This window comes from Echinops telfairi, unplaced genomic scaffold (assembly GCF_000313985.2).
Source record: "Echinops telfairi isolate 266 unplaced genomic scaffold, ASM31398v2 ScPeMD7_70;HRSCAF=299, whole genome shotgun sequence".
Lineage (NCBI taxonomy): Eukaryota > Metazoa > Chordata > Mammalia > Afrosoricida > Tenrecidae > Echinops > Echinops telfairi.
In genome coordinates, this window is record NW_022103968.1 from 32,551,425 (window position 1) to 32,578,673 (window position 27,249).

General features: G+C 42.1%; 1 protein-coding gene across 1 annotated transcript in view; it reads left to right on the plus strand.

Annotated features, from left to right (window-relative positions):
• Positions 1 to 25,132, plus strand: part of BLNK (B cell linker) — a 78,469-nt gene extending 53,337 nt beyond the window's left edge. The window contains exons 7-17 of the mRNA XM_013004186.2: positions 2,830 to 2,911; positions 3,636 to 3,707; positions 7,686 to 7,758; positions 8,100 to 8,127; positions 9,590 to 9,632; positions 11,684 to 11,768; positions 12,215 to 12,246; positions 15,822 to 15,898; positions 16,668 to 16,751; positions 19,825 to 19,980; positions 24,751 to 25,132. Of these exons, the coding sequence (XP_012859640.1) occupies positions 2,830 to 2,911; positions 3,636 to 3,707; positions 7,686 to 7,758; positions 8,100 to 8,127; positions 9,590 to 9,632; positions 11,684 to 11,768; positions 12,215 to 12,246; positions 15,822 to 15,898; positions 16,668 to 16,751; positions 19,825 to 19,980; positions 24,751 to 24,870 (852 nt within the window). The 3' untranslated portion in view covers positions 24,871 to 25,132. The remainder of the gene's footprint in view (positions 1 to 2,829; positions 2,912 to 3,635; positions 3,708 to 7,685; positions 7,759 to 8,099; positions 8,128 to 9,589; positions 9,633 to 11,683; positions 11,769 to 12,214; positions 12,247 to 15,821; positions 15,899 to 16,667; positions 16,752 to 19,824; positions 19,981 to 24,750) is intronic.
• The last annotated feature ends 2,117 nt before the right edge of the window (positions 25,133 to 27,249 follow it).

The following is a 27,249-nucleotide window of genomic DNA, read 5'->3' on the forward strand; positions in this document are numbered from 1 at the left end:
TAGTCACTCTGCTTCTGCTTCTGTAGCGCCTCTTTCCTTGCGCGTACAGGAATCCTCGCCCTTCTTATCCTGGGTCACTGTGTGAGGTTAATGCTTGCCACACTTCTTACAGAAAGTTCTTCGGGTCTTGGGTCCATTGGCCATCTTCGCAGAGATATGGTCTACACAGCGTAAACAGGAACCCGAGAGTCTGCAAGCCTCGCCTCACTCCTCTAAATTATTTTTTAAAGATCCCAACTTCTAGTTTCTCTTGGAAACTGAAGACCTGGCAATACTGGGCCCGTGTGGTCTCAGAGCAACTGAGCCTCCAGCTCAACTGAGTTCTGATCCCTTTCCCTACTTACAATGGGAGACCTGATGGCACAGGGGTTAAGCTTTCAGCTGGGAGCCACAAGGTCAGCAGTTGGAATCTATCAACACTTTTCCAGAAGAAAGTTGAAGCCAGCTGCCTTTGTAAAAGATTTATAGCCTGGAAAAATCCCAGAAGGCAATTCTACTCTGTCCCTATGAGTCCATCAGTGGCAGTGGATTTGTTGTTGTGTGTGTGTGTGTGTGTGTGTTGTTTTGTTTTCCTGTTAGCCAGCAGTCTCTATCATGACACACCCATGCACCCACCCTTACCCATGCACCTGCTCCTGTAAGCACTGTAGTTTTTGACTCAGCTATACATTTCTATGAGTTGGAATCAGTTTGACCACAGCGAGGTTTTAGGGCTACTTTGAGGAGGAAAGTTACCAGACTCAGAGGGAGGAAGTGTGCCTGTTGGTCTGAGAGGTGATGTGCTTTCAAGGTGTGCTTAGGGAGTGGGAAGAAGCGGTAAGGTGGACAGGGGTTAGGCTAGGCACACTAGCTTCAAAAGACCACTGACATCACTCTAACCAAGTTTTTGTGATGTGCACATGGAAAAATTGAGTTTGTATTAAAATATTTCATCGATGCCAAGATGCTTTTTTTAGCATACAAAAGGTGATGATTCTTAATTACCTATCTATTTTGGCAGATAACATTATTTTGAGATCTTGAGTTGTAATACTGAGGATATAGAGTATACATCCACTCTCCTTCTACCATCTATCGAATGGCAGAGAGGCAAAGAGAGACTGCAAACAGAATTTTCCTGGACTGAATCCAAGTTGGGTCTTTTGTTTGTTTTTCCCTCTCATTGCTCTTTGGGACGTAACATTTTTCAACACCAGAAACACCATGATTCCAAATAGGTCAGATCCAAGATACGAGAAATTAACAAATTTCCACTATAACTTGGTATTTGGGGGAATGCAGAACTGAGAACCCAGAAAAAGGTAATTCTGAGGTGGAAGGGTTAGGGAAAGTTTGGTGGGGCGTGGTGCTTCCAACTTTTATAATAACTCAATTATGCCACTAAACCCCATAATGCAATCCAGGTATCATTGCTGATTGCCAATACCAGTGTTCTGTGTTCAGATATAAGACACGGGAGAATTCTGAAGAAAGAGAATGAAAATGCCACTTCCGTGAAGAGAAGGTAGAAAGAGGATGTGAAGAGGCGGAGAAGGAAGGAAAGGACTAGGGGGCAGTGGATAACAGAAGGGGTGCTGGATATTTGAACTCTCTGGGTTCAAATCCTGGCTCTGCTTCTTTTAACTGTAAGACCTTAAGCAGTTACTCGAGCTAACTCTCTTGTGCTTCAGTTTCCTCATCCTGAAATCGGGCTGATAAGGTGAGTTCTTATCAGGATTAAGTAAGATAACACACGTAACACAGAAAAGTACCTGGCATATATTAAGTGCTCAGAAATATTTGTTCTTTCTCAGAATATCCATCTTGGTTAGACCAGAGAAAAATGTAAAAAGCCACTTTGGAGATCTGGTTATTTCATTTTCCCTTTATTGATATAAAATCGGTCCCTCCCTACATTTATGATTAGCTGATTATCACCATGGTGTCAAGACAACGAGAGAAAAACAGTTTCTCAGCAAATTTTCCTAGGGCAACTGGATATCTACATGCAAAAGAATTAAGCTGGACCCCTGCCTCACACCATATACAAAACACAATTGAAAAATGGATCATAAGGTTGTGCAGGATGGTCAAGCAAGTGGACACATCCATTTACTTCCCTGATAATTATAATCAAAAGTATCAGCCACAACAAAGTAATTAGCAAGTATTGTTGAGGATATAGAGAAATGGAAACATTTGTGCATTGCTAGTGGAAATGTACAACAGTGTGTCAGTTCCCCAAACTGCTAAATACACAATTACCATGTGGCCCAGCAATATACCACTCCTAACTACATACTAAGAGAAACTAAAATCACGACATTGTTCACAACAGCCAAAAGGTGAGATCAACCCTCATGGCACACACTGATGAGTGGACGAACAACATGCAGTGTCTCCCGATAATGGAATAGTATTTGGCCATAAAAAGAAATGAAGCTCTGATACACACTACAACCTTCGTCGTCCTAAAAACATTACGCTCAATGAAAAAAGGCACAAAAGACTACACAGCATATGGCTTCTCCATTTAGACGGAATGGCCGGGACAGGCAGATCTGGACTCTGGGGAGGAGAGTAGTTGTTGGTTAGAAGTGGGTGTTGGGAAGGCAACGAGCAATGAGTGCAGGCTTCCTTTTGCGGACAAGGAGAGCCTTCTAGAGCTAGATTGTGGTGATGGTGGCACAGCTCTGTGGACAGAATTAGAACTAATGAATTATATACAGTACTTTAAGCAAGGGGGCTTAATAGTATATTAATTATATCTCAATCCAAAATGTTTAAAATCATCCTCTCCCATACAGGAAAACACACATTTACAGTGTTCCCGTTGTTCATTTCTTTTAGGCCGATTATGTCGTCCCTGTCGAAGATGAAGATGAAAACTATATTCATCCCACAGAAAGCAGTTCACCTCCATTTGAAAAAGGCAAGATTTGTAGTTTTAAGCACGTGAAAACTTTTATCAATTGATTAAGGCATCCAAGACTACTTGGTGATAAACTCACTTGGGCTGGTCTCTCTTCTCTGTAACCACAACATTTGTCCTTCTTTGGCTTGTCCAGCAGAGAGCACCAGTGAGTGACCCAGCTCTTGGTCTCATGGCCTTTGTTCCACCCTCCGTATACTTTCATGATTCAAGACGCCCATCTCTAATTGTGAAGATACCTGGGCACTTCTCTCACCTTCAGTCAGCACAGATTTTTCCTAAAACCTAGTGCTCAAAAATCCACAAGCCGCTGAAGTGACACTACAAATATTGCCCTAGGAACCCTTTCTGCAGAAGACTAAAGAAATGGAAGAGTGAAATAGGCTCTGGATCCTGGTTTTAGAACTTCAGTTCTCTCTCAGGTCCATGGTGGTGGTGTTAGGTTGGTCCCGGCTCATAGTGACCCTGTGTACAACAGGAAAACACACTGCCCAGTCCTGTGCCGTCGTCACAATTGTTATGTTTGAGCCTGTTGTTGCAACCACTGTGTCAGTCCATCTCATGAAGAGTCTTCCTCGTTTTCCTTGCCCTTCTATTAGCAAGAGCCCTGGAGGCACAGTGGTACTGCAGTGTGCTGCTCCCTCGACCGGACAGTGTTTCCCTTAAGTGTGAATTCCCCTCAGTGGGATATATCTGTAATCACGTGTATATTTATATATTTAAGCTCCCATGGTGAACAGATCAACCAAGCCAAGTAACTCTGCAAAGCCAGCCTCTCCTCCAGGCTCAGCTTCAGGTAAAGTACATGCATGCTTTGGGTTGGATTTTAATCTTGCTCCAAATCAGATAAATAGCTCACATAAACCATGAAGAAGCAGTCACCTGTGTATCGAAATTTCGTAAAAAATGGTGACCAACCGCCTCCTCCTCATCGTCATCTGCTGCTGTCTGCTTGCTCTTGTTTAAAGAAAGCTCACCCTCTCTGTTAGCGGACATCCTACCGTGCTGAGCGTTTTCTCCTCCTTCTCGCTTCCCTTGACGGAGGCTGTCCCCACAGCTCAGCCTTCACACCTAGCTCTTCTTTCAGGATAATGTCCCATTTGGAAGGGTGGGTTTTGGATTATGTCCGATAAAAGTGTTTTAACAAGAAGAAGAAAGAAAGTACGGGTGTTGAGTAGCGCTTCGAAGTGGTTCTTCCTGACTCAGTCATGGCTGAGCAAATGAAGCTGGATCAATTCGAATTTGCAAGACGTGGGTCTCTGGACAATAACTGAAATGGGGAAAACCTGCTAGAAACTTAATATTCCCCTTAGAAAGCAAAGGTACCATGTGCACCACATAGTAACCCAATCTCTTGAGGGACAGAGTTTGAAACAGCGGCGCCCACTTCAGAGATGGTGGCTGACCCCGCCGCTTTGAATGCAGGTCTCACAGATCTGCCAATAAAACAAATTCCCACGTGGCCTCCTGAAAGAGCTCACTGTTTTGAGTCCCCCTTCCGCGTCTTCAACCCACAATTCTTCCATTTCCAGTCATCCAGGCACCCACATTTTGCAAATGCTGGTCTGCTCCAATTTCCCTCCCTAGGCCATGACTAAACCAGTTTGAACTGGTTTTGAAGCACTGACTTCGAGTCACCCAGACTTGGACTGGAATCCCGGAGCCCCTACAAGTCTTATTAGGAATGGAGGACTTCTACATGTGTTAGGCGTTTGCTAATCATTTCAGAGTCCCTGGGTGTAGGAACTGTTCAACTCTTGACTGTCAACCAAACTTTGGCTGTTGGAACCATCAGGAGGTGCCTAAAAGCAGAAGAGAGGTGTCGTTCCCCTGCTTTCATGGGCAATAACAAAGCACCCCAGGATTCCCCTCATCCTCCTCCCACATGAAGGCGGTTCTCCCAGCATGTGAACCTGACCCGTCAAACTGTCCCTGTGAGATGTGGTTGGAGAGAAAGTGACTGCCTCGGCACTAGGCTCGGACATCCCTGATTTTGAACCTGGGTCCTGCCACTTGCTAACTGTTTTGCAACCACTCGTCTCTGAGCATCTGTTTCTCTTGCGGTACGTGAGGTCTACAGCTGGTATATTTCAAGTTTCTGGCACAGTGCCCCGTTCCGGCAGACCCTGATGGTCGATGATAAGACGAGATCGCACTCACAATAATAATCAGAAGTATCGGGACCACTTACTGAGTTGTCACTGACAAGTCCTAAAACACCCATTTTATAGGTGCAAGTCAATGATTTCTAGGAAATGTGCAGAATTACGTGACTCTCACCAGAGTCCAGCTTCAGAAAATTTCCACTCCTTTCTCCCAGCAAAAGAGTTTCATCCTGCCCCTTTGCAGTCAATGCCGTTCATTGCCCCCGTCAGTCCCAGGCAACCACCAATCTGATTTTGGTTGCGATAGATTTGCCTTTTCTGAATGTTACATGAATGGAGTTGTACTCGATGGAGCCTTTTGATCTGTTTCTTTTCATTCTGTAGACCATCTTCGGTTTGAATTATTTTCCAGCAATAGTACTTTACATATGGCTAGTTCTTTGGTTGTTGTTTTTTCAATCATTTTATTGGGGGCTCGCACATCTCTTTTCACAATCCATACATACATCCATTGTATCAAGCACATTGTACATTTGCTGCCATCATCATTCTCAAAGCATTTGCTTTCTACTTGAGCCCTTGGTATCAGCTCCTCATTTCTCCCCTCCTTCCCCACCCCACCTCCCTCACAAACCCTTGATAATTTACAAATTATTATTTTTTCATATCTTACACTGTCCGATGTCCCCCTTCACCCACTTTTCCATTGTCCGTCCCTCAGGGAAGGGGTTATATATAGATCATTGTGATCTGTTCCTCCCTTTCTCCCCCACCTTCCCTCTACCCTCCCGGTATTGTTGCTCTCACCACTGGTCCTGAAGGGATCATCTGTCCTGGATTCTCTGTGTTTCCATCTCTTATCTGTACAGTGTATATGCTCTGGTCTAGCCAGATTTGTAAGGTAGAATTGAGATCATGATAGTAGTGGGGAGGAAGCATTAAGGAACTAGAGGAAAGTTGTATGTTTCATCGGTGCTATACTGCTGCACCCTGACTGACTTGTCTCCTCCCCGAGACCCTTCCGTAAGGGGATGTCCAGTTGCCTACAGATGGGCTTTGGTTCTCCATTCCCCACTCCCCCTCATTCATAATGCTATGATATTTTGTTCTTTGATGCCTGATACCTGATCCTATTGACACCTCGTGATTACACAGACTGGTGTGCTTCTTCCATGTGGGCTTTGTTGCTTCTCAACTAGATGGCAACTTGTTTAACTCCAAGCCTTTAAGACCCCAGATGCTATCTATATCTTTTGATAGCCAGGCACCATCAGCTTTCTTTACCCTATTTGCTTATGTACCCGTGTCCATCTTCAGTGATCGTGACGGGAAGGTGAGCATCATGGAATGCCAGGTTATTAGAACAAAGTATTCTTGCATTGAGGGAGTACTTGAGTAGAGATCTAATGTCCACCTGCTACTTTAATACTAAACCTATAGATATATGCACATAGATCAATTTCGATCTGGGATGTTCTTATCTGATCTCAAGAAGTTATTTCTGAGGAGAAAAGAAGAAAGGGAGGTGTCTGAGACAATTTAGAGATATGAAGGAAAGGGAGCTTAGTAGTAAAATCGGCAGTTAAGCTGACAAAGATAATGTACCAAGGCCATCGGAGCCCTTGGCATTTGAGGGGGAAAATCCGTGAAGGAAATTCTGACTTTGAACCTCTCACTTCCTTATTTTTCAGACAAGATTGGGTTTCCCTCCCCAGAAATCTTCCACCAAAATCTCTGATACACTAGCGGATTACACACAATTGGAATCCCTACTGCATATGCAGATAACCTTTCAGCTTATTTTCATGTGAAACACAGAAGTTCCAAATATAGTCTCTTTTGCAAAATGCTTTGAAATAAAGTCTCTCCAGGTGCGTTAACATGCAAGTAGAAATATCCACCTGGACTACTTTGTATTGTTAGGGAAGGCTGTTGTACTGAATAAGTACCCCCACTCCCCTCTTTGTGACTGCTTGTTTGGTCCTGCGTGTTTACGGAGATTAGCCCCGTGTGTTCATATTGTGTGTAAGAAAGAAGTAAGTGTGCTCTGGGGGAAAACCCGAGGCCTTCCCCCTACTCACGCGCAGGAGGATGTATTTTGTGGTCTCTGTTTGAATGCCGCAGGTGGGCATCTTCTGTGTTTGGAGCAGGTGGTCCCGTCAAATGCAATGCTGTGGGGTGCGCACGTCTTCCCTCCCCGTCCTAGTGTGACCCTGAGAGGGCAGAGACCTCGTTCGACTCCTTCACCTCTGCCCCAAGTCCCAGCGCAGGGCCTCCGTGTGCTTTCTACGCCTCAGGGACTTGAGAAATCTTGGAAATTGAATTACTTGTGTTTTGTCTTCTCTGACTTCATTGTGCCTTAATCGTAACAAGCCAAGACCATCCATACTGAGAGTAGCGGGTCCCAGCTGTAGTTATAGATCTGCCCCGCCAATCTTACCAAGAAGTGTGCACTTGTACATTTAGTAGGGACCTCAGAAAGGATAGCGGAGTACACGTTGGACTGCTAAAGGCAAGGTCAGCAGTTTGAAATCACCTGCCACTCTGCAGGAGAAAGAGGAGGCTTTCTACTCCAGTAAAGAGTTACAGTCTCAGAAACCCACAGGGAAGTTCTACCCTGTCCTACAGGGTCCAGACTTGAAGCCTGACTTGTTTATATGTATACACAGGTCGGCACAGCGGGACCTGGGAGTCGAAGCTACCTTCTTTGCCTGCAGTGCCATCCCCACTGCCGAGAGTCGGGTGAGTACCTGTTGCAGAGAAGAAGCTGAGAGAAATAGGCCTGCCGCCGCCGAGTAGCAGACTTCCCTTAGTCCCAGACTTAACGACGAGGGCTTGCTTCTGCAGACTTCCAGGCAACCGATGCTTCCGTTTATCCCAATGAGCCCCTTTCCCAGCTGTGAGAGGACTCTGTCTGACATCAGGAGGATCATAACGAGGTCCAGCTGCCATCTCTCTCTACCACTAAGGATGCTCTTGCATTTGTTTCATAATTTTAGCTCAAATTTCAGAGTAAAATGCTAAGTGGCCATCTCCAATTGATTTCATTGTGGCTTAATAATGCCAATCTCTTTATGCCGCAGGAAGAAGCCAGCCACGCCACTGAAGACAGTAAGTTAAATTTGCACTTAAAAGTCCTTCACATGTCCTGCGATGTTTATTCTTGTCCACGTGTCTCAAGTTGGAAATGCTTCTGGCTAAAGTGAACATGATCATCTTAGCAAGTGAACTGTCTGCCCAGATGGTCCAAGAGAGACTTCAAATGATGTTAGCCATAGAAGTTTCTGCCTAGCGGGGGCATCCCTGCTTGGTCCCAGAAGCTTTTCTGAGTGTGTACAGCAGATCAGAGATCTCTTGTCAGGGCCTGCCTCCCCCCATATGTGTCTTGCTCACAGAAGCTCTGCCCTAACCCATGTGTCCAATATCCATCCACTGACCTCGAAGCTAGTGGCTGACCACTGTGTATCAAGCACACTAATACACCATGCGGTCATAGCACAGAGGCCTACGCTACTCCAAATATGAGTAGATGCCCACCTTGACCTGCTACCTGCCCTGCACCCTGATATACATGATCCCTTATCAAGAGCAGCGAATTATTTATCAAAGTCAGATGCCAGAATCCTACTGCATGAGCACTGCTTCCTGGGCAGGGCCTGTTGGCTATGGTATCCATCAACATTGTTCATGAAGCAGAGAGGTCCCCAAACTAAGACAGCACTTCCCTTTCCATGAGATGTGTCCAGCTAACTGGTCATTGACCAGGGGAGCTAGGGGTTGTGTGCTTTTAACTGATGTTTGGGGACTGAAAGAATGTATCGAAGAAAAGTTCTCCTAAAATATTGATTTTAATAATGCTGCTTTACATTAGTAGGCCACTGGAGATCCCCTTGCAGAGGGGTCTCGGGGAGGAGATGAGCCAGTCACGGTGCGATGTAACAATGATGAGAAATACAACCTTCCTCTAGTTCCTAAAGGTTTCCTCCCCGCTCCCACTACCATGACTCGAATTCTATCTTGCAAGACTGGCTAGACCAGAGGAGGTACACTGGTACAGATAGGAACTGAAAATACAGGGAATCCAGGACGGATGAGCCCTATAGGACCAGTGGTGTGAGTGGCAAAACAGGGAGGGTAAAGGGAGAATGAGTAGGAAAGAGGGAACCAATTACATGGAACTGTGTGTGACCTCCTCCCTGGGGGACAGACAACCAAAAAGTGGATGAAGGGAGACGTCGGACAGGGCAAGATATGACAAAATACCCATTTACAAACTATCAAGGGCTCATGCAGGAGGGGGGAGCGGGGAGGGAGGGGAAAAATGAGGACCTAATGTCGGGGGTTTAAATGGAGAGAAAATGTTTTGAGAAATGATGTACAAATGCGCTTTACACAATTGATGTGTGTATGGATTGGGATAACAGTTGTATGAGCCCCTAATAAATGTTAAAAAAAATAAAATAAATAAAAAATAAAAATCCAAAAAAAAAAAATAATAATGCTGCTTTGACTCATCTTTCCACATTTAGCTGATGGATTATCTTTGTCTTGCTCTTTTTATCTGTCCTTACAGACTCCAATCACCTCTCAGCAGAATGCATCAGGTGTTTGTGAAGGTAAGCCTAGATGCTATTTTGAAGGATAAGCATGTTTGCTAAAGTTGGTTGCATTGAAGACATGTACAAGTGTGTTTCTACATTTATTTTATTATGAGGTGATTATAAATTTGAAACTCAATTTTCTAAAGAAAAATGATCTTCACTGTGCAACGCATGGTGGGGAGCAAAGTTCACAGAAAGCGAGCTTACTGGGTGGAGTCCTTGGGACAGCCTACAGTCTACCTCAGAGGTTCTCCACCTTCCTCAAGCCGTGACCCCTTCATGCAGTGCCTCATGTGGTGCTGACTCCCCAACCATAACATTATTTTCATTGCCACTTCATCACTGTCATTTTGCTACTGTTATGAATCGGGCAACCCCTGTGAAAGGGTTGTTCGACCCCCAAAGGGGGTCGTGACCCACAGGTTGAGAACCGCTGGTCTACATATTCAAAACCCACCTATTTGCAGACATGAATGCTTTGTCAAGAGACAGTGCAAGTAGCGCTATAGAGGTGCGAAGACAGTCAGTGTCTCTCATTTCTTAGAAGTAAGAAATGAAAAAAATGAATCTGTGTATTCCTTTGCTAAACCTTCCAAATAACAGTTTCAAAATTCTCTTGGTGTATTTTCAAATGGTTTGTTCATTTTATCACCAGTCAGAAGCTCCACATATTGTTTCAGCTAGAACATTCCCGCTCTAAAAACTAATCAGACTTGACAACTACTGAGGAAAACCCCACAAGTCACAGCAATGAAACATGACACAGACCCTGATGTTCCGCTGCCCGTCTGACTTCACACTTGAAAGCACCCCAGCTTGAAATCCGACAGTCGGGATTCTTCTCACCCTTTCCTGAGCTCATGTGGGCATCTCGACAGCGCTGTGCCTCGTGCTCTGGCGTCCGAGAACGGATCATTTCTGAATGTGCACTTCAACTTTCTCTGCTCGCGTTGCTCTGGTGACTTGTCTCCCACCCGTGCCCCATGTCCTTTCTCCTCGGGCTGTGTCCTTCAGCCTTTCCTTTGGTGCTTGGGTCTTCCTGTCCCTCCATTCCTTGTCTGTCATGGCTGCTGATGAGGGAGCATGGAATCCTCACGAAGACACAGGGGCTCTGAAACACGGAAAGAAGTAAGTGTGTCCCTGTACACAGTCCATGGCTGCAGGAGCCTCCACCCACAGGAGAGAAAAGTGCTCGTGGTATTGCTAATCCAGTGGCTCTCAGCCTGTGGGTCCCAACCCCTTTGGGGGTCAAACGACCCTTTCACAGGTGTCGCCCGATTCATAACAGTAGCAAAATGACAGTGATGAAGTAGCAATGAGAATAATGTGGTGGTTGGGGTCACCCCCACATGAGGAGCTGTATGAAAGGGTCGTGGCATGCTCTGATCCTTAGATTACCAGAATTAGCTTCTTATCTTCTCCAGAGAGAAAGAATACTCTGGTCAGACAGAGGCGATGCTGGAGGGGTTCTTAGCAGCCCCTCGGAGGAGGAGCTATACCTAATGCAGTCCAGATGCATGTGATCCAGGGCTCCGAAGGGTTCCAGCAGGGTGTGGTGGGGTGCGTTCTGCATTGGGACCCCGAACCATAAGGTCAGCAGTTTGAAACCACCAGCTGCTCCCGGGGAGACTGATGAGGCTTTCTACTCCTGTTTGAGAGTCAGCCTCACATACCCACAAGGCACTTCCACGCTGTCGTGTAGGATCACTGTGAATCACAATCAACTCGATGGCCGAATGTTTGGCTTTAGTTTTTTGAGTGAGGTGTGAGAAACTCTGGGAACTTCAGTGCAACATCGTCTGCCCACCTCACCCCCACCCCCATAACATTGAGAACAAAGAATTCTGGGGAATGTAGTCCACAAGATGGCACTGGTTCTTGATCTCTGGGGCACTATCTGAAAAATAGCTTAAAAGCTTCATGAAGACAGAGGAGGCTGGCCCTAGAGTTTCTGGGAGCTCCCCTCCCATCAACAGCACAAGAGCGTGACTAGCACGTGTGTCTCTCTCGAGCTGGCACGACTTTGCTCTCCTGCCTGCTCTAACAGGAGAATTTTCCTATTCCAGACAAACCTATACCAGCCGAACGTCACCGAGGATCTAGTCACAGACAAGAGGGTCTGCCCTTACCGGTGTTGCCGCCCACCCAGAAGTAAGAATCCATGCTTTCCCATGAGCTGGTGCCCAGGCCTGCTCTGTTCGCTCACCGGGGAGCTGCCTCGTCAGGGTGCTGCAGGTCTGCTATTGCACTGTTTTGCCCTTAACGTTAAGTTTCTAATTGCACAGTTGTGCAATTAAATAAAAACAGTGCTAATTTCGTAATAGTTTTAAAAAGCCCGCTAAGAGTTGCAGAGACTTACCCTGCAAACTCCTCTTAGTTCTTACATATCACTAAACGCAGATGCCTTAGTCCAGGGCCCTCCTTTTCCAGCGAAAGACAAGAGTTTTACTGGTACCTACCCCGGCCATTTACCTTGACTCCTTTGTAGCATGCAGCGCCTCTCTTTGTGTGTGAGGAGGGCACAGCAGGGTCGACAAGAGCGAGACTTACTCACGTGGTGCTTGACCTTCTAATTCATATGAAATCCTTTCTTTCAGACAAATTCATCACAAACCTGTACCTCTGCCAAGTAAGTGCATCGAAGTTGTGAGCAGCGCTATCAGGTAGCATCTTAGCATCTGATGCATCTGGGTCCTAACACCAACAAGGCCACTTCCAACTGGATGAGCTTACCATTGTCTCCCCGCTATTGGCTCATTTATAAAATGAGGTCAAGAATCAAGACTCTAACTCACAAAATTATTTGAAAAGGAGATTTTTTTCCCCCATTAATAGAACTTTATTATTTTTAAAAATCTTTTGTTGGGGGCTCATACAACTCTTATCATAATCCATACATACATCCACGGTGTCAAACACATTTGTACATCTTTTGCCATCATCATTCTCAAAACATTTGCTTTCTACTTGAGCCCTTGGTATCAGCTCCTCATTTTTCCCCTCCCTCCCCACTCCCCCTCCCTATGAACCCCTGATAATTTATAAATTATTATTGCTTTGTCATATCTTACACTGTCTGACGTCTCCCTTCACCCACTTTTCTGTTGTCCATCCCCCAGGGAGGAGGTCATATGTAGACCCTTGTAATCGGTTCTACCTTTCCACCCCACCTTCCCTCCACCCTCCCAGTATTGTCACTCTAAGCACTGGTCCTGAAGGGATCATCTGCCCTGGAGTCCCTGTGCTTCCAGTTCCTATCTGTACTAGTGTACATCCTCTGGTCTAGCCGGATTTGTAAAGTAGAAATGGGATCATGATAGTGGGGGGAGGAAGCATTGAAGAATTAGAGGAAAGTTGCATGTTTCATCATTGTTACACTGCACCCTGACTGGCTTATCGAAAAGGAGATTTTTTTAAAGATAATTTTTGCGTTTGCTCTTTTTAGTTCTAAATTAATATTTCTATTGGCTGTGTATATCTTCCCTCACTTACCCACTAAACAAAAGAAGCTATTTTCAAAATGAGATGGATAACTAAAACAATATATAAGAAGTTCCGAGTGTAGTGGTCAATAAATGCAAATCCTTCAATAAATGAGTACCATTTAACAGCTACAGTACATGTTGATTAATGTACAATACAGCTACAATTCGCATCTGAGAAGAAGACCTTGAAACTATCTGGATAATTCTCCCAAGACAAACCATCTATCACCCTAAAAGTATGTGAAATAGATAAGTCAGGTTTGCTTATCTACTCAATACAGAAAACAAAACAAAACCTACTTGGGTAATTTAGAAAATATTTAAAAGTAATTAAGATGAAATTAGTTTAAATAAACAGAATATAATCATATACAAAAAGATTATGTTCAAAAAAGCACAAATCAGTTGGTCAGTTTTAATTAAATTTTTGATTCATCTTAAATAAGTAAAACAATTACCAAGCACAGTTCTTTTTTATTGACAGTACAAAATTAAAATTATTTGATTACAGCAATGTGTCAATATTGAAATGCTTTATTATTATTATTATTTTTCTGTTTCTCGATCCAACCCACTCTTTCATAACATAATGTCAGGTAAATAATCAAGTGCTATGAATAACAAACACTACAGCAGAAAGGCAGAGGATGGAATGTAGACTGTAATGGAAGCAGTGAGGGGTGAAGTTCAGATCCGGAGAGTCTCATAAGTAAAACTGGGTTCCATAACTACCGAAACAGGGATGGAATAAAGACAGAATGAGCTAATGAGTAGAAAACAGAAAAGGCCTGGCACATATTCAGAGCTTCAAAAATGTAAGTCATGCTACTCCCCCAAATGAACTACTGTTTTTACTCCCCCAAATGAACTACTGTTTGTTGCGTGTCTTGGAAAAGCCAACTACCCTCTCCCCTCGGCTCCTCCCACTGGGGAGCACTGAGGCCCCACCTACTAGGACACAGCCTTCCTTCCGGTCAAGCTTGCAGCACCAGATGCTCTCCAAGGGTGGCTTCCTCCTTTGACTGTGTAGGGTACAATCATCTGAAGTATTGAGCACAAACCCGTCCCTCCTGCAGACTTCTTCATATTAATCAATGATAACTCCGGCCACTTTGGCCAAAAATCTTAGTGAGGCCTTGACTCCTCTCCTTCTTTCATAAACCTTGCAGCAATTTCTTCAAAAGATATCAGGAATCAGTCACTCTCACTACTTCCACTGGAAGCCAATAGTTCCAAGCTACCACCATCTCCTGCCTGGGTTTACAAGAACACTGACCTGACCTGCCCTCTCTGCCCTTGCTCCTCTCTATTTCCAGCACACTAGTCAGAGTGATCTTTCTACTCTTCTGTTCTAAACCCTCCGAAGGCTCCCTAAACTACATCTCATTACAGCTTACGTCATGATGAGAAGCCATCAGGGCCTGTAAACCTGGTCTCCTCATTGCCTCCTACGTGACCTCATCATTTATGTTTCTTCCCCTTGCTCACTCCTTTGGGGGAGCTATCGGGTAAGAATTGCCTGCTAACCACAAGGTTGGTGGTTCAAACCCACCAGCCACTCCTCAGGAGAAAGATGAGGCTTATCTGCTCCCATAAACATTTGCAGTCTCAGAAACCCTACATAGGGTCACCATAGGTCAGAAGCAACTCAATGGTAATGGATTTTGTCACTGCACTCCAGGCACAGTGACCCCCTTGCTTTTCCACAAACATGCCAGGCACACTCCTGCCCCAGAGGTCTTATTGCAGTCACCTGGGGCGCTTTTACACTTTTTCCTCAAATATTCCTCCTCCTCCCTACTTGCCTGCACTTCTTCTCCAAAGGTTACCTTGGTAAAGCCTTCTCTAATATGCCTATTAAAACTTACTGCCTACTCAAGATTATGGAGCTCTAGTGACACAGTGGGTTAGTGAGTTGGGCTGCTAACCACAAGCTCAGCAGTTCAAATCCACCAGTGGCTCTGCAGGAGAAAGATAAGACATTCCAGTCCTAGAACGAGTTACAGGCTCAGAAAGCCATAGGGGCAGTTCTACCCTGCCTTATAGGGTCACTGCCAAGCACATAATAATGAATGACGAATGAATGAATGAACACAATCAAAGTGTTTTCGCGATTGCATGTGTCTCCTTATCTGCCCTATCATCTCCTGGAGAGAGTCCTTGCCTGCAGGCAGCAATTCTCAGACTCTTTGTTCACACCCCTTTAACATGCTTAAAACATTGCACACTCAAAGGACTTTGGGTAATGGCTTTTCTTTCTAGTGGCAGGTAATGTGGTCACAATTCAAACAGACATTTTAAAATGTTCATTCATTCATTTAGGATGATTTTAGATTCATTACATGTTAATGCAAATAGCATATTCTTACGAGCCATTGTATTTTCCAAACAAATATTTTTAGCGAGAGGAGTCACCTCATGTTATGTTTTCGTAAATCTCTTTACACTGTCTGGAACAACCGGAGAGCTGGATTCCCAGATGTGCTTTTGCATTCCGTCTCTTGCATAGGTCAAAGCAGATGAAGAAAATAGGGCATCAAACAGATATGTAATTGGAAAAGCGAAAACCTCATGCACCCCCTGAAAGGGCCTTTGAGATCAGACCTGCAGAACTGGTGCCTTACGATGGGGTTTGTGGGTCCTCTGCAGCACCCACCAAAGTGATGGGGATATTTCTCAAGAAAAACCAAGACTAATTGATGTTTGAAATCCCTTTCAGGATTTATGGACGGGGGAAGCCCAACCGTGGATGCGCCCCTACCAAGCTTTGCATCGAATTCCCATTCGTCAGAACAGGTATGAAATGAACTGCAGGTAAGGGCCTGCCCTCTGATGAAAGAAAGCATCACGCAAAGCTGAAGAATAGAGCATTTCCATCGGTTTTGAGTAGCCATTTTCTAGTGAGTCTCCATGATTAAGACCTTGCGCATTTATTTCTATGTAAATTCCAGGTGTCTTAAATAACAACTCAAGTTTCTTCAAAAGTAGGGAAAGAAGTGTGTTGTCTTCATTGTTCCTCCTCTCACATAGATTTTATCTAAATGGTCAGGATAGATTTATTTAAATCTCCAGAATAGATCTGTGGAGTTGATGGTATCACAACACATACAAGACTGTACAGTTAAAGAAAGTCTAAGCTGGGCCTTTCTCGGCTGTCAACTGAGGCCATCATCTGTCCTTCCCATCACAGCAGTTGAGAGACGCAAGTAAGATATTTGTAAAACACTTTGCAAACTAAAATCACTCCACCAATCAAAGGCAATGACAGAACAGTTGCAGGAGAGTTCACGATTTAGTTCCAAAAAATATATCAATGATTCAGGAACCTAGCAGGATTTATTTGTTCTGCCCAAATATGACAGGCAAGGTCAAAGGTGGGGGAGAGGGGGCAGAGAGTCAATGATATTTTGATGGGTGATCAAAGGAAACCTAAGGCTCATTTTCTCCTTATGGATTCTACTGTAGTTAGACCTGTCTTGGTAATGCAAAGTGAGCCTTACGCACAGAAGTTACTTGGTCTTGAAAAGCCATGGCCTGTGTAATAATGTCGTCTACCATTTCACAGGAAGCTGACGTCCACCTTAAGCCATGGTATGCGGGTGCCTGTGATCGAAAGTCTGCAGAGGAAGCATTATACAAGTCAAACAAGGTTTGGTGCCCTCGGTCTATAATAGATGGAGTTACTGTCCTGATGATGTGCTCATTAAAAATAATTGCAATGATTATGAATACAAGGATTTTTTTTTTCCTTTACTGAATCAATAAGGACTACCATCCTGTCAGGTCTCATTCAAGCATTTCTCTCTGTTTTGCCATCTCATCTCTACTTGTCCCTTTATCTTTACAAGGACCCACAGCTTAGCTGATCTCCAGTGGAAGAGAAGGCTTGGTGGGGGGCGGGGGGGGAGCGCACTGTAAGGTGTGGTGCTACATGAGATCTATTCAAGATGAACCAAAACCCTACACCAAACTCCCTGCCATCGAGTCAATGCCAACTCCTAGTGACCCTATAGGACAGGGCAGGATTGTCCTGTGAGTTTCCAAGATTTCAAATTTACAGAGAGGCGGGTGGTTTCAAACGGATGACCTTGCAGATCACAGCCCAACACATAACCACTACACCACCAGGGCTCCTCCAGGAGTGAGAAGTGACAGGCTAATGTGGATCACTGCATGGGATAAAAAATTCGAGTCAAGGTGACCTGGACGATCTGGTGGTAAAGTCCAAGCCTACCACCTAAGAACTCTGAGGATAGTTTGGACAGTCCAAGATTAAACAAGTCTAGTGCAGGCCCAAAGGGTCCCTCAGCAGAGAAGTATCTTACTATGCACTTGGTGCTTGGATTTGGGGGCACTCAACTAAAAACTAAATCACGCCCACTGCCATCAAGTCTGTTCTAATTCTTAATGGCCTTAGACAGCATTTCTGAGACGGAAGTTTTACACAAATAGACAGCCTCATCTTTCTCTCACTGAGTGTGGGGTGGGTTTTAACCGCCAACATTTCAGTTTGCAGACCCATGCCTAGCTCACCATGTCACTAAAGCCCCTTCTTGCACCCATGAGCCTACACATGCCCTTTCTTCTTTTCCTTGCTATGTGCTACCTGATTTATAAAATTTCCCTCACAGTCTTAGCATAAAAGGTGAAATTTTTTTTGCCCAGGGCTATCTAGTACCTCTACATCCTATGTCTCTTAATTGTCATTAGAAGTTAGTGGTGCTTCATCCAATTCATTCAACAAACATTTGCTAAACAGCGACTGCGCAGGTGCTACCCTTGACACAGGAAGTTCACAGGTAATGAGCCAATCTTTCCCTGGAGGCACTGAAAACAATAGAATTTGTTATAACTTTTATACAATTTACCAAATACTTACTGGGCCTGGTGCATGAATAGATAATCAAATAGAATAGAAAGTCCAGAAATAGATACAAATTTAAAAAGAAATCTGATTTTAAAAATCATCTTATTAGGGAAGGGTAGTATAGTACCACTAATTACATTTAGATGTTCTGTGGTATTTTTCAATACCTGTGGAGCTAGTCCCCTCTCATGATTCTCTCTAACCAAATTGATACTAAAAAACATCTCTATGCATTAATATGCAAAGGAGCGCATTGGAGGTGCTGTGGTTTAGGTGTTGGGCTGCTAAGCACAAGGTTGGTTCAAACCCACCAGCCACTGAGCAGGATAAAGATGAGGCTGTCTGCTCCCGTAGAGACATGCAGACACTGAACCCCTATATAGGATTACCATGGATCAGAATTGACTTGATGATAATGGGTGTAGTTTTATGATTTTAGGGAAATAATAAAATTATTTTTCTCCCTACACTTATTCATGGCACTGGCTATGATTTTTTTATTGTATGAAATAATAAAAATAATTTTTCCTTAGGCTTTAATATCATGAATTAGGTTAATAGAGTCCATATTATTGATATACTTGATTCCTGAAAATAATTTGAAATTTTTCCTTTATTTCCTGTACATCAACATAATGTATACAGCACCAAGACCAGCTGATTTCTTAAACTTGATAGAATTTCTCTGAAAGCCATCCGGATCCGGGCTGTTTGTGAAGCAGTTCCTTGATAATTTCCTTCTACCTCAGTTGGTCGTTAACGTTTTACATTTCTGTTGGCGTTGGTGTTTTTCTAAGAGCGTATTCATTTCATTTAGGTCTCCATAGAAGTGAGTATAGAGATGTACAGAGTAGTCTTTTAAGGTGTTTTAGAATTTCCTACCGACAGCGTTTCTTTGTCATTCGTAAATTTTATAGATGCTTACACCTTTTTTATGGTTATACTTATCTACTTTACCTGTTTCATGGTGGAGTTGCTGCTTGTCTATTTTATTGATCTTTTTCAAAAAACAGAATTGTATTTATTATCTTGATCTGTTTTTATTTCTTTTCTACTTCATTCATGTCTGCTTTTGTTTTTATTTTCTCCTATTTCATGGTTTCTTGAACTCTATTATACTTCATCTTTTTTTTAATCTCAGTTTTCATCGTGTCCACATTCTCTTTCAATGCTGCTTATAAAATTTGTATTTAAAGCTATTGTCTCATGAACATCTTGTGACTTCTTCGTTTCTGAGATTTTCCTTTTTCTTCAATCTCTTTCCTGGGTTTATCAACTCTTATTACATTTCTTCTTCTTGCCCTTTGTTTTCGTTCATAATTTTTTTAATTTCTGATTTTAGATATTTTTTTTAACAAAAGGATTAAATTTGCAGTCGTTTGTTGCAATGTTTATTGTTTGCTTACCCACCCATTCACTGAAAATGTTTTAGGAGCATTTTTACCAGCTGAAGTGTTTTGATTCCTAATTTCTATTTGTTTCTTACAATACTTTTGAGTGAAATTTGTTTTAAGATTTTTATATTCCTAGGCTACTTGTGAGCTGGACCCCTAATTCAAGAGTAGCCTGTAGGCTTCATCTTCATCTAGCTCCTCACACATTGCTAATGTAATACATAGCATCTTACAGAATACTTCGTAAAGCTGGCATCGAACTCTCTGAGGATTTCTATGAGTATATTGTTGCTGATGCCATTTTCTTGGAAAATAATAAAAATAAACTCTAATAATAAAATTATGTAGCTAGATAATCATTTTTGAATGTAATATGAGTATTTTAAAAATAATTTCTAACTATGGAAATATAAATAAAACTAACCAAAATTATGCTTTCCAAACATTTTGTCATTAAACAGGATGGATCATTTCTTATTCGGAAAAGCTCTGGCCACGACTGCAAACAACCATACACATTAGTTGTATTCTTTAATAAGCGTGTATATAACATTCCCGTGCGGTTTATTGAAGCAACAAAACAGTATGCTTTGGGCAGGAAGAAAACGGGAGAAGAGGTCAGTCATTTCTCTTTTGAACTCTGCAAATGGAGATGGAGCACAGTCATACTGAATCAAATACGAAAAATGAGAAGAAAGGGTGCCCGAGGACTTGATCCTAACGGGCATATATGCTACAGAGAACCACGGAGAATGCTTTATTCAGGCAATTTATCCTGTAAGAGAACATACTACTAGCATGATGTCAAAGTTATATCTTGTTCCCTGTCATCCAGCTTCTTAATGAGATCAGTCTAACTTAGGATTTTAGTCCAGGGGACATATAAAGCAAGGTTGAATTATCAAGTAGAAGTAAAGTCACCCAATTCAAGGTCAGGAGCCAGATTCCAAAGTTAATAGCTAGAATCTCAGTTCTGCACTTTTGGGGTCCAGCCCCACAGGTTGAATGGGGATCCTTGCAGAGACAAAAAAGCTGAGCCCAGGAGACTAATCTCCAATATCCGGAGAAGAGTCTAGAGTGTATTCAACAATGGGGTTTTATAGTAATAAGGCCTGCAAGCCTCTTGTTAATACATACATAGTAGAATAGGTAGTGTTCATCTTTGATATCCCGAGCTCTCTAGAGGAACACTTGATAGGATGGATCTGGAAAGTGTGAGACGAACTGTGAGTCGCTCCGGATCCTTATGAGTGAGACACAAAGGGCGCTGACTGCTCCTCCTGGAACTGCAAACTGAGGAGCCAGGGGCGTAGGAAACAGCTTTCTTGATGTGGAGGGTGGATGTGATGGGGGAACAGCCTTCCTGGAGCATATGTGCTTTGGACACTGTCCGTTATCGCTGCACTGTGAAGGCGAGCTTCGCAAGGGCTGGTATGCCGAGTCTAGTGGTCAGAGCCCTGGGAGCAAACCACATATCATTCCTTCCAGGTCCTCAGTTTACCACAGGTACTGCATTAGGTGATCAGGGAACGATTCAGAGAAGACAAAGCCTGACTGAGTCGAAACATTAGTTCAAATCTGAATAAGCTTGGGGCCTTTCAATACTCACCAAACAAGAATTTCAATGCTTCTTCAATATTGACCAAAGGCAACACTTGCTGTCCTCCAGCTTAGCCATCCTGGTCCTGTTGTGCAGTATAAACTGGAATAATCCCTGAATGCTCCGTAAATAGAGAAATACATGACCTAGTGTTGAAGGATAGGTTAAATTTAAAGAGGTAGCTGGCACTCTGGAGGGGAGAAGAGGAAAGAGCAAAAGAGCACAATGGTTGTCCCCAGTGTGTTTGCTGCTTAGTAACTGTGTGACTTATGGATTAAGTGATTACAGGAAGGAGACCGATAGCATTGTTAAGACAACTGAAAGGTCTTGTGCCGATGCATTTACTCTATTTTGTTTTGAATGAGGTTTCAGATGTTTAGAAAATACAAAATTCTTGAATCTGAAAGCACCGGTCAAGACCAAATTAGGTTTTTAAAATGTAGGTTGCATTACCATAGAACACCAATTCAGCTGTACCAGGGCTGTCTGCTTTTCCTCACTTATAAAATCCCTCATTCTCACAGAAACGTTTGTCCAGTCTTTTTTGAATAAATGTTCCTCAGTAGTAAACAGTAGCAGGAAATGGTGGTGATCCTGGTAGGACATAATACTTGATCGATGACCTCATTCTAAAGCCTCCCTGGAGGGCTAAGCTCTTCCATAAAATATTAAAGGGGCAGAGAGGAATCCGGTCCCATTGAAAGATTCTGACAAAATTCAAAACTCTACTGCCCTTGGGTCAGTTCTGACTCATAGTGACCCTGAAAGCTTCCCATATAACTTTGGAGCCCCAAAAGAATTCTGGACCTCGCTGTCCTTCTAGGATACTCCTATCAGCCTGAAACGTCCTCATTCCTCCTTCAAAACAAACAAATCCTATTTTTGTTTGTTTGTTTTTCCTTACCCATATCCAACAGGAAGTACTATAGTCTTTTTTCTTAAAAACTTATTTCATGTTGTTGCAGTTGTTGAAAAGTGTACACTAGAATGCAAGCCAATTAAACGATTTCTGCATGTTCAATGGATTGATATTGATTATGTTCTTCAAGTTATGAGCTCACTCACACCCTTTCTGGCTTCCTTTCTTTTTCAGTCATTTTATTGGGGGCTCGTACAGCTCTTATCACAATCCACACATCCATCCATGTGTCAAGCACATGTGTACGTAGGTTGCCATCATCATACTCAAAGCATTTTCTTTCCACTGGAGCCCTTGTCGCAGCCTCCCTTTCTGAATTGTTCCTTTTCCATTAACATCAATCACTGCCCCCTGCAGTTTCCTCCTAACTCTTCACGTTGCACTTGTCACTTTGATCCCCTACCGCAGCGGTTCTCAACCTGTGGGTCGAGACCCCTTTGGGGGTTAAACGACCCTTTCACAGGGGTTGCCCCATTCATAACAGCAGCAAAATGACAGCGGTGAAGTAGCAACGAAAATAATGTTATGGTTGGGGGTCAGCACCACATGAGGAGCTGTATGAAAGGGTCTCGGCATGAGGAAGGTTGAGAACCGCTGCTCTACAGATAGTTCTTTTAAGGAGCACAGCGCTCAACGCAGACATTTTTTTGCTAATTAAGATAAACTGTTGTTGTTTGTTGTTTGTTTGTTTGTTTGTTTGTTTAAAGAAGACATTAGAGGATATTTGTCATTTAAGTATTCAGGGTTATTGTTCCAGGGACTCAGGCAGTCTCAATGATTTTGGACTCCATGAAAATAGAAATTCTGTTCCACATTTTCATTTTTAAAAACTTCACACACCTCCTTCAAGCTGGAATCGAACCAGCGACCTAAGGATGTCCAGACAACTTTTGGCTACAGTCCTCCGCTCTACCAGCTGAGCTCATTATTCTTATAGTGCTATTAGTAAGCACTAACAGAGTCTGTTAAATCTTACTTAAATAAGTAAGAGTAAGCTATAATAAAAAGACCATCTCTCCCATATACTTAACATTTGAGTGTAAAATGAAAAGTTTGGTTATACAAAGTCAGCCATATGAATATTTTTATAAGATTGCCTGTATTAGTGTTTGTATATACGTGAGCCAAAAAGAGTTACCAAATTGATTAAATATTTAACTTTCCATGCAGCTATTTTGGCATACAGCCTTGGCAACACTCTGCTTTTATTTTATTGACTTTAAGATCTACAGCCATCAAACAAGTCATTTTTCTATCCAGGTATAACTAGCACAAACACAATGAGGTAGTGTAGGCAGGAAAAAGAGAACTGAAGGGAACTACAACTGAATTAAGGACAATGCTTCTTTCAATTAAATCACCAATACACTTTAACTCCACTCATCATAACTTACCACTTCAAATGTTTTGAGCCCCTCACACTAATGCAAAGCATACTCATTTGGGAACTGGAAGGGCAGCTCTTTGTCTGTGGACGTGTAGTGATCTTCTCCTTTGCTTTCTGAGTTCAGAACATACTTATCCCCATGGAATTCACTTCAAACGGGTCACGCATAAAGATGATTTCATTTTCTGGTCCTGTATTCTAAAAATTTAGCTTCTGACCCCAGTCCATAAAGTACATGCTATGCCCCCCAAATTAAACATCCTGTGGTATTTATCATAAAAAAATTTTTCATTGGGAATTAAAACTAGCTTGAATGATTGATGAGAAGAAGAAAAAAGAATAAAGACTAAGTTATTCAAAAGTTCCTGTCTTTCACTGCTCCCCTGACCTAATATTCAGATACCCATTTGAAGAAGTTGGCCAATATTCTGAACATTTGACTTTATTCAGTATATAGATATTTGGAAACCATCTAAATTATCAATAAAGAATTTTTTACAACTTGTATCCCTGATAATCACTTTTAGCTGAAAAATTAAAAGAGATAATAAAATAAGTTATAATAATTGCTGAATTCATGGCGCTTTTGAAATACAATGACTTTTTAAAAATGGAAGGCATTTCTATATTAACTGTTGCATATTTATATAATCAGTGCTTTTCACTTCATAGCCTATGTTACATTTATTTTTCTTTCAGATAAAACTTAGATCATGGCAACAAATGTACAAATGTGCTTGACACAATTGATGTATGTATGGATTGGGATGAGTTGTTTGAGCCCCCCGTAAAATTATTTTTTTAAAAAAGAAAGATTAGATAAAAACCTTTGATCATATTTCCAAACAGAAAAAAATTTAGATTATCTTAAATTAAAACCCATCGAAGACAGGAATGAAAGCATAGAAAAATAAATATTTATGATAAGAGGCTAACATGAATTAGTTAATTAAGATTTAATTTAGTTCCAAGCTTACTGGGAGTCAAGACAAAATGGAAACATGAGGACTTACACATGGTTTTCTTTCTTGCTAAAGAGGGAAAAAAGAGAGAAAAATTTAATTGAAAGTACATTTAAGAGAGACCAATCATTTTATCTGAGAAATATATAATGGCATACAGATAAACTGGTTTATAAAAAATTCAAAAAATAATAGCATGGCAATTTCACATCTGACATTAAATTAAAAGCAAAATATTTAATTACAACTAAATAATCTATCTAATAATTTAGTTTGCTTATTTATGCTGTCAGTTCTAGTTTTATGTTCCTAATATAAGAAAGGCCAGGGACTGCCACTTGGAAGGGTGCAACATTTGCCCAACTACACTGTTTCAGACAAAATGTTAGCAGGAGCCTAGTGACTTTGAGTGTCTTGAGTGAGTAGAAGTGCTCAGTTGGGTTTGGGAAAGTGGGAGGACTGGAGTGTGAAGTTAACATAAGTATCACTGTGTAACTCAGCTATGTTTCCTTGATTTAGTACTTTGGAAGTGTTGCCGAAATAATCAAGAATCACCAACACAGTCCCCTGGTTCTGATCGACAATCAGACTAACACAAAAGATTCCACAAGACTGAAATATGCAGTGAAAGTTTCATAAAGGAAAAAAAGACAGAGATCAGCATCATTGCTACAGACATTTCCCCCAGACTTTGTACTATGGATGAAAAGTATCAAAACTTCATTTTGAGGATTGCAAATAAACCAGTAGAAAAAGAGAAGACGGAAGCAGCGATTAAGGAGATCATCCATTTCTTTATAAGAAGCTCAATTCGATTGCCTGACATGATGAACTGAATGTTTGATGAGGTTGAGTTCTTATGCTACAATTAGTCTCCAAATAAATCTTTATTTAAAAGAAACATGTGTACTCTATTTTCAGTCATGTGAGAAAATACCACACTATTTCCAAAATTTAAAAAATGTTACTCTTAGTTAAAACAAAACTGCTGAAAATGTAGACCACCACAATGGACAATGGTGCATCCTTGTAGCTGAGATGTCTACTGTCAGTGTTTGAAAGGTAATGCACAGAAAATAAAAATACTGTAAGTAATATATGTTATCTGTAAGAACGATGGAACAGTTCCTTTTGGGGGAATGCTCCCACTATAGGGCGATCATATGAGTGTGAACTTTCTAGAAGTTATGCTGAGGATTAGCATATGCTTACTAAAGATGCTATACTCTATTTGTTCACTTTAAAGTATAGATCCTAAACTTGCCATGAAGTTCACAATGAAATGAAAGCAAAACCAGTTTCTAGGGAAACATCACAGAAAAAGGACAGAAAAGGCGTTCATAAACACTGAATAATAATTCATCTATCATATTACATTTTATTAAATAAATATTATTTGTATGTATTATTATATGAATAATCAAAAGGATACCATATGACAGCCATGTCCAGAAATGTATTACATTTTATCATATGAGAGCCTTTATTTTACTTTAGATGGCACTGAAGGGATAAAGCTGCTAATTAAGATACAACAAATGAGTATAAGTGAATACTAAATTAGATAGCAATCTCTGAAAGGGTTGTAAATGGCTAGAGGATAATGATTTCAGAATCATTCACAGACTGACTTGTAAATGTTATTTTTCAGTTAAAAAAAAAAGCACTCAACTGCCAAGTCTATTCTGACTCATAGTGTCCACACAGGACAGACCCTCTGGGTTTCTGAGGCTCTCACTCTTTATGGGAGTTAGCAAGTCAGCACAGAGCCACTACCCTCACCTCTAGTAATCATTAAAAAAAACCCTTTTTTCTGTGTATACTTGTCTATTATTATTATCATCCTTTTATGATTGACTTAATTCACTCAACAATCTATGTTCTAACATGTATCAGGACTTCATTTCTCTTTAGACCGCCTTGTTTATACATTGATGGACATTTAGATTGCTTCCACCTTTGGGCAATTGTAAAGAGTGCTGCAGTGAACAGTAGGGTACACATGTCTGTTCACATGTCTTTTTTATGACCCTTGGTTATATTTCCAGGAGTAAAATGTCTAGGCAATTATATTTTAAAATATTATACAGTTTCATGATAACTGGTATTACTGGAATTAGATTCTTTGATCAAGAGCAAAGAATTGCACTGGTAAGACATAGAAGCACGGCTGGAGAAATTTATAAGAGGCTCCTAGGAGGGAAGGCCAGACTAGTGAGGTCGAGAGACTGACTTCTCTAAGCAAATGGGTTCAGAGTATTTTTAAAGGTTCCCACGGGGCATGAGAGATTCTGGGAACTTCAATGCTTTATTCCCTCTAGATGATGCAAAGTGTTGGTGCAGGGGCTGTAGAAATTGACAGACTATCACTTGAAATGTTTTCGCTGGCATGGAGTAGAGAAGCAGTGGAGAGGGCTGAGGGGCAGGCCCCAATCCCAACTACGTGGACACCTGCCCCTCCCCCAAAAGAATTTATTTCAGAGGACAGCACTGAGTCTGCAGCTCCAGGAAAGGGACATGTCTGATCAGAGCACACGGAAGCAAATGGAGGGGGAGGAAGAGAGAGTAGAGCACATCCTGGCCCACCAACCCTTGAGGACGATATTCCTCAGAGCAGTCAATCCACAGAGAAGACCACATGGCCAGCCCCACTATGAGACACGACATCCCTGACTGACCCAAAGCCCTACAGGGGATAACACTGGCGACACAGTGTGGGAATTGTGTCCGATCTGATCCCACCACACAGAGGCAAAACACGAAGGGCGTGGAACAGAACAGCAAGGGGCACAGAGCAACGAAGTCCCCAGGGAATACCAAAAATAGACTTTGGGGCCAGGGCTTGATGCCCCAACAGACTCACCTGGAAAACACTACTAAAGGCCAACAAAGTCCTTGAACCAACTGCAAGCTTTTCTTTTTTGTTGTTGTGTTTTGTTTTGTTTTTTTGTCATTGGCTTGTTGTTGTTTTGTTGCTTAGTTTTGCTCTGTCTTGTTTTTGTGCATGTTATTATCTCC